The sequence below is a fragment of the Gopherus evgoodei genome, chromosome 3, assembly GCF_007399415.2.
Source record: "Gopherus evgoodei ecotype Sinaloan lineage chromosome 3, rGopEvg1_v1.p, whole genome shotgun sequence".
Lineage (NCBI taxonomy): Eukaryota > Metazoa > Chordata > Testudines > Testudinidae > Gopherus > Gopherus evgoodei.
The window spans coordinates 170,947,459-170,959,480 of NC_044324.1; the positions used below are offsets into that span (position 1 = coordinate 170,947,459).

General features: G+C 40.4%; 1 protein-coding gene across 3 annotated transcripts in view; it reads right to left on the reverse strand.

Annotated features, from left to right (window-relative positions):
* The window catches only part of EPHX1 (epoxide hydrolase 1), a 43,203-nt gene that overhangs the window by 11,753 nt on the left and 19,428 nt on the right, over positions 1-12,022 (reverse strand). For all 3 annotated transcript variants that reach the window (XM_030557404.1, XM_030557403.1, XM_030557405.1), the window contains 2 exons: positions 3,898-4,091; positions 1,274-1,454 (listed from right to left, as the gene is read on the reverse strand). In XM_030557404.1, the coding sequence (XP_030413264.1) occupies positions 1,274-1,454; positions 3,898-4,080 (364 nt within the window). In that variant the 5' untranslated portion in view covers positions 4,081-4,091. The remainder of the gene's footprint in view (positions 1-1,273; positions 1,455-3,897; positions 4,092-12,022) is intronic.

A 12,022-nucleotide genomic window follows, 5' to 3' on the forward strand; every position in this document is an offset into this window, starting at 1 on the left:
ACTCAAAAAGCACACAAACATATAAAGCATTACTCTGCTTCAAGCATTTCAAAGCTTCCATTAGGCAATAACTGGTACATGTCAAAGTCTCCCCAGTCACTTTCAAGAGGTCCCTTTGATGTACAGTATTTTAAATAAACAATAAATAGAATAAGCTAGCCTGGTCACCAAGTGCCAGAAGCACATTAAATTGCTACGAAGGGAAACATGGTTCTCTGTTCCTAGGTTGACAGAGGGTGCAGTGGAGGCAGACTGAGCAGTTGTTATAGGGAAGGGATCACCTGAATTTGCACTGCAGAAAATCTGATGGGATCCACCATAGGGAGCCACATCTAGGCCTTAGTCCTACAGCGGGTTACTGAGATATAGAACCTATGGGTACTGATGGTGGCTGGGCAAGTACATAGGATAAAATAGGACAGGGAAAGAAGATAAGGAATCTGTGGATGATACAATGGATGATTTTGATATTTTGCAGGCTTGAGAACAAATCAGTATTTTAAAGTCTTACGGTCAAATTCTGTGTTAAGACACTTGTACTTGGCTCCCAGTGATCTCAACAGAAAATCTGTGCATGCATCAGAGGACTCCATCTGACACACTTTGCCATTGTTTAAACTGAAACATTTAGGGAAATTTCTCACCACTGCCATAGCAGTGGTGCAGTTTCACTGATACTAGCTTGTACAGCCTGGCCACAAGCATTTACCACTGTGGCACCCAGACCTACTCAGAGGTAAATTACACAGTGGTAAATCTCTGAGCAGTCAGTCACCACTACTGCTCCGACCATAGCTAGTACCAATGTTACAACCATGGTGGGAGACATCCCTATACTTCTCACTGCAGGTGCAGTCACTCTTGGGGTTTAACCTTAGCACCAGGATATGGGTTTCTTGCTGTCACTTCTCCTAATGGTCATGGATGCACCAAACTACTGGTACTAAGTAGTTTATAGCAGTCCTGTATTGAAGTGCAAAGCCTGATCCTGCAAACTTTACTCATGTGCAGCACTCCAATCTTAGCGAGACTGCTCAAGAGACTAAAGTATTTTTATTTCATGGCATCAGAACCTTCCAATGGGAAAGATTTGTTAACAACAGCACCAATCAGCACCACTATGCATCAGTATCTGCTAGAATTTTCATTTTAAAAACCTCTCAGAAACAGACTTTATAACTGGCCAGTTTTAAATGGCACTGGAATGATTCCAGCAGGCTAGATGTGATAGTTAAATTTTATCACGTGCTCTTTTTAGGGCAGAGCCACGCACCCTCAATCTTAGTTTTGAATTGTGGGAATTTGTTGAGAACTTCCACTTGCTTCTTCCAGCTGAATTGATTTCTCCAGTAGGAGACGACCTTCTGGAGATAAACGGAGTTAAATCCATACTGGAAGCAACTGTTCTCCAGGGGTTCAGTGAATCGAGCCTGATCCAGTCTTCTAAATAAATCCTAGAGTAAAACAAGAAGAGAAAGAGGTTGAAGGGAAAAGAAAAGAGGAAGGATGACAAGATAAAGATGCTACAGATTCTCTTACGTGTTTTACTTGGCACATTTCCTGGTTTATTGCCAAGCAAAATAGTAACTGAAGTGAAAATAAAACCTCCTGTGACACTCGCATAATTTACTGCTTTGCTGATGTACTTACAGAGCCCCTGTCAATGCCCTCTCCCCTTGTTAAAGCCCTGCCCTTTCTCTCCTGACTGTAGCATACCTGTCACACTGTCTTGGCTGTCCTTGTTCAGTCAGACCACAGGGGGAGAGAACAGTCTTTTTCTAGCATCCGATGGGCAGGATATCAGAGTCTTCTTTACAGTGCTCACTTTCATTCTGTGTTATGAGGATACCTTCCCTTTTCCATTTATTTGGGTACTGAATAAGGTGCTTTAGGGTGGGATTTTCAAAACCACCTTAAGTGACTTAGGAATACAAGTCCCATTTCCTTCCAATGGTACTTGTGCACCACGTTATTTAGGTACTTGGGAAAATTCCACTGTTGGAGCCCAATCCTCCAATCCCTCCACACATGGAACTCCAACAAATCCCTTTCTCTTGCTCCCCTCAGCCAGTGAGCTGGATATTTTCCCTGCAAATTTATTTTGGTGGATTTGTCGAGTCTACAAAAGTGACCCTCTTAATGTGGATTCAGGGCTCGTGGAATGCTGCAGACAGGCTCCAGTCAGCTAATAATCACACAGCAGAGACAAGCAGCCTGTAAGAAGCAAGAGACTTCTCAGACTTGCAGTTATAGGGGTTTTGACCTGGGAAGTATTTTCTGATGTCAGTGTACATGGATAACTCCTATTGCAGCTAACAGGAGTTACACGCACACCTTCACAGGAAGGTTAGCTTTTGCCTAGACAAGGATTTGAAGTTGTGATCTTAGCTAAACTATTTTTTAAAAGTCTAGGGAAGACAAGGCAGTGTATACTTTAGCATGTACTAAACTGGTCAAGTATAAGTCCAGACTTTCTCTAGGCTTTAACAGGTGTTGAAGGTAAAGTGACTTGTCTAGCCTACATTTATATAAAATGTGTTAGTTAACATGCTAACTTTAAATCTAACGTGCTACTTTAAATCCTAGTCTAGACAAGGCTTATTTATGCCCAACCAAAATCGTTTATTGCTGCTGGGTTGTTATTTTACAATAGCTTTTATATAAAACAAAACTGTATTTAATTTAGAGACAACCCTCAAGAAAGCAGCTACCCACAATTTTACCATGCAACGGAAGAGAACATTTAAGAGGCCACCTTCTATTTAAACCCAGAAGTGGAAGAAGATAAGAGTTATAGAAGCCATGACCAATAAAAGAAATGGAAACTTGTTATAAGGAACTATAGGGACAATCCCATTTTGTGCATAATATTTGAATAATCACTCCAAGCAGCTCTATAAAGCTGCAACTTTCCCAAAATGTACAAACATGTACATGTAAAAACAAAATCTCTATCACTTGCAAGATTCCACCACCTACATATTTTCACTGTATTTATTACCCTGGTATCAGTGTTTTAATGCCAAGGCGGGTCAGTCATCCTATAAAAGGCTTTAACTAACATTTTCAAGAGCTGTGCTGTTCTTTACTTGCAGCCAAGTGGCACTCAAGAAGGTGAGAAATTATCTGCTTCTGAAATGAGTAAATTAAAGACATTTTCCCAATCAGTCTTTTATAATCTAGAGCCTCAATAATCAGTCAGAGGGAGGGGCAAATACAGTAGCACAGAGTTGAATGATCACAAAAACCAAATTCTGCTTTTACGTGCTACATTTTCTGGAATTGTCAGACCCCACAAATAGGGCCGGCTCCAGCAATTTCGCCGCCCCAAGCATGGCGGCACACTGCGGGGGGCGCTCTGCTGCTCGCCGGTCCCGCAGCTCTGATGGACCTCCCGCAGGCTTCCCTGCGGAGTGTCCGGTGGTCCCGCGGCTCCGGTGGACCTCCCGCAGGAATGCCTGTGGATGCTCCACCGGAACCGCGGGACCAGCGGACCCTCCGCAGGCACACCTGCGGGAGGTCCACTGGAGCTGCCTGCCACCCTCCCGGCAACCAGCAGAGCACCCTCTGCAGCATGCCACCCCAAGCATTCGCTTGGCGCGCTGGGGCCTGAAGCCAGCCCTGCCCACAAAGTAGGCTCATATGCTAACATGATAGCAGTCAGCTGGGAACAAAACAAAACATTGGGATACAGAAGTCTATTTATCACTACTACTTTTTGAGAGCAAGGGAAAGTCCCTTGCTATTCAGATTTGTGTATCACGCCTCAATTTCAATAGTTCCATTTCACGTCTATAAATTTAGTTACTGATTTAATTTGAAAATCGCTCCAAAACAAATCACACATTTATTCTGCCATTTCATACTCTTCTCTCCCTAGGAGAGATGTTTCCTTACATTCAGCTCTTCTTCTGTGGTTTCCACCTTAAATGGACGAACAGTTGTATCTTCTTCAGAGTCAGGTTTCTGCCCTTTGCCCCACCATCCCTCTTCAATGGGTAGCGTCTCCTCCTTCTTTCTGGTAAGGAACAGATAGACGATGATCCCCAAGGCCAGTGTCAGGAATATTTCAAGAAACATAATGACTGCAACTGCAAGAGAAAAGCACAACCCTGTCGTTAACTGACTGAGGCATGTCACATAAAATTTTCAAAAGAGCTTAAGTAATTTAGGAGCCTAATGGCTTGTCTACACTACCCGCCGGATTGGCAGGCAGAGATAGATCCAGAGGGGGTCGATTTATCGCGGCTAGCTGAACGCTCTCCTGTTGACTCTGGTACTCTACCAGAACGAGGAGCACAAGTGGAGTTGACGGGAGAGTATCAGCAATGAAGACACCATGGTAAGTAGATCTAAGTATGTCGACTTCAGCTACGCTATTCATATAGCTGAAGTTGCGTACTTTAGATCAACCCCACGCGGTAGTGTAGACAAGCACTAAGACCCACTTTCAAAATTAATGTAAGTGGCTAGAAGCCTATCTATGCTGTGGCCCAATCATATTATAACATGGTAGATACCATGGCTATATTATCAGAATGCTGTAACTTTTGGTCACTATTGCCTTGTAGAAAAATATTATTAGTCACTTGAATCTCCCAGCCTCTCTCTGAAAATTCACAGAATATATATATCAAGGCTTCAGATTCTTGCACAGTCCCATACCTCATTTTAGCATACTAAACTAGTGAAGAACACTGACGCAGACAATTTTGCATACTTGACTGCTGCTGGGAGAAAAGATTTTACATTTGCTATACTCCCTCACAGACTTCATCAGTGTAAAAGGTAGACTGAGGTTGAAGTGTTCAGAAGGCCTCCCCTTTGCTTTCCTGTGGACCCTCCAAAAGAAAAAAAGTACATAGACTCCAGGATCCAAAACACCTCCCGAAGTGATGTAATTTTGCCAAACCAAAGCCACCCTGGTTTCACCTTTTCTTAATCCCATAATCATTGCTTCAGGCTGGTTGTACTTTTTTAAGAGCAGTAGATATAGAATACTTAAAATATTAAACAATTCCATTTGGAACATCTTTAAACTGTTTTGTGCCTCAAGTAAAACAAACAAAAGACCCCAAACCAGTTTCACTTTAATATTAATGTTTCTGAGTGGCCTTTTAAATACAAGAAATGTATGTGCAGAGGTTTGGGTTTTGTTGCTGTTGTTTTTAAAGTACGTCACATTTGAAAGACCCATCATGCTTGAGGAATTATTGTTAAAATATTAATTATTTCAAAACTGTTCTGTATGGCAGACATTGTTTATGACACATACTATTCTATACTCTCTCCAGTGCTGGAAAGGTTTTTGCTGTAGTTGTTGCTGTTGTTGCACAGAGTAATTTGATGCTCTGAAATTGCTCTAGGGGATAAATAAAATATTCACTGAAAATGCTGGGCCAAATTCATCCATGAAGCTAAACAAGAACTGTAGCATCTAAGTTAAGGGAGTTCACCCAGTTACCTAAGGGCTAAAATTGACCGACGTCAATTTTAAAATTATTGTAATGCAGGAGATGTTGTTAAGCTTCTGGGGTCAATTTTGCAAAGTCTGGCATATAAATTGTGCTAGCACAATTGGCACCCATAAAAACAGCATTTGGAGAAAAATCAGATACTTTTGTGCATACATCCAGAAGTTTTAATGATGCACGGGGTGCACATGCAAATGTTGCAACTTTTCAAATTGCTCTCAAATTCCTCAGAAACCCTCTCAGCCTAGAAAATGGAAATTAAAGGCAAGTTAAGGATTGAATCAGCTGACCAGTTTCAGTCAGAATTCCATAAATACCTCTATATCCTCTGAGAAAGTACTAATTTCTCTTAGCCACACTCTTCAAAGTCCTAACCCAGATTCTCCCCAGGTTTGCCCACAAACCCTGGATTACATGCCAGTTTCAGAGTTTCAGACTGGAAGTTAGTCCCCATAAAAATCATCCAGCACAAAACATTTTAGTAGCCTTTCTTCAAGAGCAACCAGTTTAGGAATAACATAGCAGTGGTGCTGCATGTCAGAACTGAAGGGCCATTTAAAAATTGCAAAGCACTTGGCAGAGGCTAGTAAATATCATCACTATTTAATAGATGGTGAAACTGAGGCACAGAGAAATGAAGTTACTTACCCCAGGTCATACCACAACTCAGATATGGGTTCTATTCTGCACTGTCTAGGAATCTATAGGGCCCCATCACAATAGTAACCAAATGCCTCACAAACGTTTAAAACAAAGTCTCTCTCTCTCCTCCTCTCCCATCTCCACCTGTGGGGCTAAAAACCTTAAATAGCTAGACTTTTTTTAATTGTGTGGGTGAATTTTGTGTTTGCGCAAGAGCACACGCAGAACTTGCTATGGAAAAGCCAATTCAAAGACATTTGTTTTGCAATTCATTCCAAATGCATTGAGGTAAGAGGTTATTCTGATCTTATCTGGTAGTGAGTTCCATAAAGCACATTCAGCACCTGTGAAAGTTCTATTCACTGCACAGGTATTCCCCCATTGTTCAAAAGGGTCATGGTGTCAGTTAAATGTGGTTCTCATGGGAGATACTGGTTATAAAGGAAGCGGTAATCTCTCCAGTCGCAAAGGCCAACCCAATCACTGTGGTATATAAGAACACAAGAGGCCCCGATCCTGCACTTTGCTTGACTGTTGCACCTGAGGACAGGGAAACAGGGCAAAGTGACACAGAGCTGTTCTAACCTGTAATGGCCTCCAAAACACCATTATGTTAGTGACAGATTGCTAGAGCACAGCATACACCCCCCTGCCACCCCATGCTCCTGTGCTAGGTGGTGGGAGCCAGAAGGAGATGGTATTGAGCCAACTATACTAGCTTTACACCACTTGCAGATTCCTCAGTTTGCTACTCAGGCCAGTTCTTTACAGCTGCTTTGTGCTACTGGAGCAATGCAAAGCATCTTCAGCAAGGCTGAGAATTTGGCCCAGAATCTTTTCCTCTAACAACTGGACAGTGCTGTCCCCAGAGATGGAAGTTAAAACCCCTTTACACTTGTTCTAGCTCTCTCTTGGTAAGGGAAGGATTCACTGCACCTATTTCTTCTTTAACTTTTCTGATGCTATATTAATGTTCTTTCATTTTTCAGAGATGTAAACAAACTGTTAATGTTTTTACTCTTTAAGGTCTCTTGATGTGGCATTGTTGGCATGTTGCCTTTGAGATTACAACTTCAAAGCGAGCTAACATTATTTATTTTTTGTAGTGGCTCAATGCCAGATCTTAGAAAGAGATCTTTCCATTCATCCTCCAGTAATATTTAGAGTCTGGAAATGAACTATTCCTCAGAATGAATGACCCTTCATGGATATTGTTTAAATTGTTTAAATCTTAAATGGTACTTTCTTATGAGCAGTCTAGCAAATAATTATGTTTTTGTTTTGCTCCTTTCAAAAACACATTTTAAGACATATTCCTAACAGCTAAATAAAGTAACAAAGACTTAGTACTTTTTTTTTGTTTTTTTAAATTTTTATAAAAATGAAACATCCATTTGAAAACTGATATTGTCTGCTTAAAAATCTCATTAAAAAAAAACATTTTCTTACAACACCTTAAACGATTAAAAGTGAATATTAAAATCTAGTTTATTTTTCACCATATTCTCAGTTTGGTTTCCATTTCACTCCATTTGTACAGTAAAAACAGACTGTACAGTTTCACAGGAGCATGGGGATTGCCATATGACATCTAATCACATCTACTCTGATACCCTGTCTCCAATAGCAGCCATCACCATAATGGCCCCCTTAGCCATAGGGGGACTTTCCTCCTAACTCCCATCACTTAGTGCTTTAAGCCTTGAAGAGTTTGTCTCTTACAATAAATACAAATGTAACTGTGGGTGTTCTCATTATCCATACAAGCATCTCATCCTTTTTTAAACACTGTTAAGCTGTTGGCTTCAGTGATGCCTAGTGGCAATTAGTTCCAAAGTTTTACTGTGCTTTGTGGGAGGGAGGAGGGAGTATTTCCTTTTACCAATTTTAGGTTTGTTACCTTTAATTTCATTGAGTGAACTCTTGTTCACATTCATTTTTGTTTATGGTCAGTTTCACTTTTTGAATCTAGTGCACTAATCCAATACTGAAATATCTGCAGACACTGCACAGGAATGTTTAAGTCACAATAAAAAAATCACTATTTTTTAATATCCATACCAGCAGTTTCTTTTAACAACACTAGCTTTGTAAAACTTTCAATAAAAAAATTCTGCACACCCACAGACCAAAGAAAGTTAAAGCATTACATTGATAGGATCCATTTTTAGTTCAGAGAATTACTCAACAGCACCCAACTTCTGTTACTTATGTTTATTGCAATGGTGCCTAGGGGTCAGTTAAGAACAGGGATCCACTGTCCTAGCTTACTGTATGCCTATAGAATAAGCGACAGTCCTTACCCTAAAAAAATGACCATCTAAAGAGACAACGGACAGGGAAAAGGGATCAACCACACAAGTAGAGTGAACAATGTAATGGTTACAAACATCATATTAGTTCCACAACTTTTTTTTTTGTGCTTTTGTTTTGGTAGTATTCCTACAAGTCATAACCGAGCAATGAATTAGATACATTCTGCTCTACCCATCCTTATCTAATTATTTCTTCATTCAGACAAGGAGAAGTCATTTCAATTCTTTGTGCTTCAAACAAGAGGGCTAGAAACTAAGCTGACAGCCAGACGTTGCATCTGAGCTGAACTTTCCTGGGTACATTACAAAACCAAATGGTCTTCTCCATACGCACCCTTGAAATAAGTCATTTTTCATCATCTGATGAATCTAAGATTGTTATAATAATTCTTAGAGTTAGATTAAGTTGGAGAAGGAGAGGCAGAATGATGCATTGTACTTCCAATGCTTACTGCTGGGAGCCTTTCCCACCAAGGTGCAGAGTTCTGAGAGGATAGGAAATGTACCCTGCTGCACCTCAAACTGCCATAGATTTGGTCAAGCCTGGATTGAAATGAAGGTGCCTGAAGGTAACACAGCTATCCTTAGCAACAACAAAAAGCCAACAAGTTATTTTTAAAAATCAGTTAAAACAACATTAAGGGTTAAAGGAAAGACAAACAGCCTCTTTGCAGAAAATTTACAGCAGGGTAGGTAAGTGACAGGTAGGACTTTAAAACCCATGTTAGTGAATCTCAGAGCTAAAGTTCTTCCCCCTACAACAGAATGTCACTCTAAAAATATAAAGGATTACCTCATCCTACTTTGCCTAGATATTGCAGAACACATAACATGCAACACATATGGTTCTGAGAGATGCTGTTAATCACACATGCCCAAGAATGTAAACTACTATATGGAAGGAGCATTAGCTTTAAGACCAGGCTCGCTACTTTCAGTCAGATATCTGAAATTATGACTCTGATTTAATGTGTTTTGTTGTCACTAATTTTTATTTACCAGCAGACCATGAGGTTACTGCAAGCAGACTTAGCATTGATTGGTCTGAAACTGCTGTGCTGGAAAAATAATTCAATTTGGAAGTTATTTAAGTTTAAATGTATTTTCATGCTGTTATACAAACACTCTATCTTTCACTGATAACATGCTCACATTCAGTCCCTTTATTTACAGATTTACAATAAGCCTTACACTAGTACCTCTCCAGACAGATCACTCTTTGCCAATATATCTAATGGAATAAAAAAATTATTACAGGGTTTAAAAACATAAAGGTATAAATCATTTTGAAATTGCTCAACTAAACCACTGGGAGTGCTTGACAATGTTCTGCAGCTATAACAGGTCAGGAGCAAGGCAGGAATCTTATTTTCCAGTGTACTCTTCTGATGCTAAATAGTAATCTGCTGCCTGATTCAGAAGTGTTATTTTTTTGCTCCAGAAGAGGCCCCTATTTGATTGGAACTAGATTAGTCACAATGTGGATCCTTGAAGGAACAAGCAACAGAAAAGCGGGGGAATCACAGAACTGGAAAGGACCTTGAGAGGTCATCTAGACCAGTCCCCTGCACTTGTGGCAGGACTAAGTCTAGACCATTCCTGACAGGTGTTTGTCTAACCTGTTGTGATAAATGAAAGGGGGGAGGGAACTCCCTTTTATGGACATCCAGCCAGCCAGTAGCTATAAAATCCTTCTTAGTTGCTATTCTCTAATTGCTCTACCTGTAAAGAGTTAAAAAGTCTCACTGCTATGCATAGATAAAAAGAGGTGAATGGGAACCTGGCCAAGAGAGCCAATGGGAAGGCTAGAACTTTTTTAAATTTAGACAAGACTCCTCTTTTGTTTGTCTGTGGTGGTTCTCTGGGGAGAGGTGGACAGGACAGAGCTTGGGACAGGTATGAAAAAATCATCAATATCAGACCTCAAAACTACTAATTTAAAAACTCCAAATATGTAAGTAGATCAGGAAATATCTAGGAAGACGTGATTACATTTATTCCTTTTATTTTGTTATGGCTTGTGGATTCCTCTGTACTAACCCCAGGTGGTTTTGTTTTGCTTGTAACCTTTAAGCTGGACCTCAAGAAAGCTATTCTTGATGCTTAATCCTTGTAGTGTTTTTTTTTTTAATATAGCAAATACTTAACTTCCTAGCTGTATTTTCTTCCTTTTTTTATTAATAAAATTTACCTTTTTTAGGAACACAATTGGATCTTTGTGTCTTAATAGGTTTGTGCACATGTTGTTTAATTAGCTGGTGGCAACAGCTGATTTCTTTTTTTTCCTCTTTTTTCAGCTCTTTCCCAAACGTGAGGGGTTAAAGAGACTGACAGTACCCCATGGGAAGGAATTCTCAAGTGCGCCTTCCTGGTCTCTCAAAGGGGTTCTGCACTTGGGTGGTGGCAGATCTACCAATCCAAGGTCAGAGAGAAGCTGTAACCTTGGGAGTTTAATACAAGCCTAGAGTGGCCAGTATTAATTTTTAGAATCCTTGTGTGTCCTCACCTTTTGCACTCGAAGTGCTAGAGTGGGGAATCAGCCTTGACACCAGTTCTTAACAATCTCCAATGATGGAGATTCCACAGCCTCCCTAGGCAATTTAATCCAGTGCTTAACCACTCTGACAGTTAGGAAGTTTTTTGCTAATGTCCAACTTAAACCTTCCTTGCTGCAATTTAAGCCCACTGCTTCTTGTCTTATCCCCAGAGGTTAAGAAAAAAAATTTGTCTTCCTCCCCCTTGTAACAACCTTTTACATACTTGAAAACTGTTATCATGTCCCCTATCAGTTTTCTCTTTTCCAAACTAAACAAATCCAGTTTTTTCAATCTTCCCTCAGAGGTCATGTTTTCTAGACCTTTAATCACTTTTGTTGCTCTTCTCTGGACTCTCTCCAATTTGTCCACATCCTTTCTGAAATGTGGCGCCCAGAACTGGACACAATACTCCAGTCGACGGCTAATCAGCACGGAGTAGAGTGGAAGAATTACTTTTCGCATGTTGCTTACAACACTCCTGCTAATACATCCCAGGAATATGTTGGCTTTTTTGCAACAGCGTCACACCGTTGACTTATATTTAGTTTGAGGTCCACTATGACCCCCAAATCCCTTTCCGCAGTACTCCCTTCTAGGTAGTCCTTTCCCATTTTGTATGTGTACAACTGATTGCTCCTTCCTAAGTGGAGTACTTTGCATTTATCCTTATTGAATTTCACCCTATTTACGTCAGGCCATTTCTCCAGTTTGTCCAGATCATTTTGAATTTTAATCCTATCCTCCAAAGCACTTGCAACCCCTCCCAACTTGGTATCATCCGCAAACTTTATAAGTGTGCTCTGTATGCCATTATCTACATCACTGATGAAGATATTGAATAGAACCGGACCCAGAACTGATCTCTGCGGGACCCCACTTGTTATGTCCTTTCAGCATAACTGTGAACCACTGATAACAGTCTCTGGGAGTGGTTTTCCAATACCTAGGTCTCAGGAGTTCAGAGGACCATCCAGGAAAAAAAAAGGAAAAAAAAAACCACTCTACATCGGTGGGTGGGGTAGAGTTTAATACATTACTACTATCTGGCAACTTT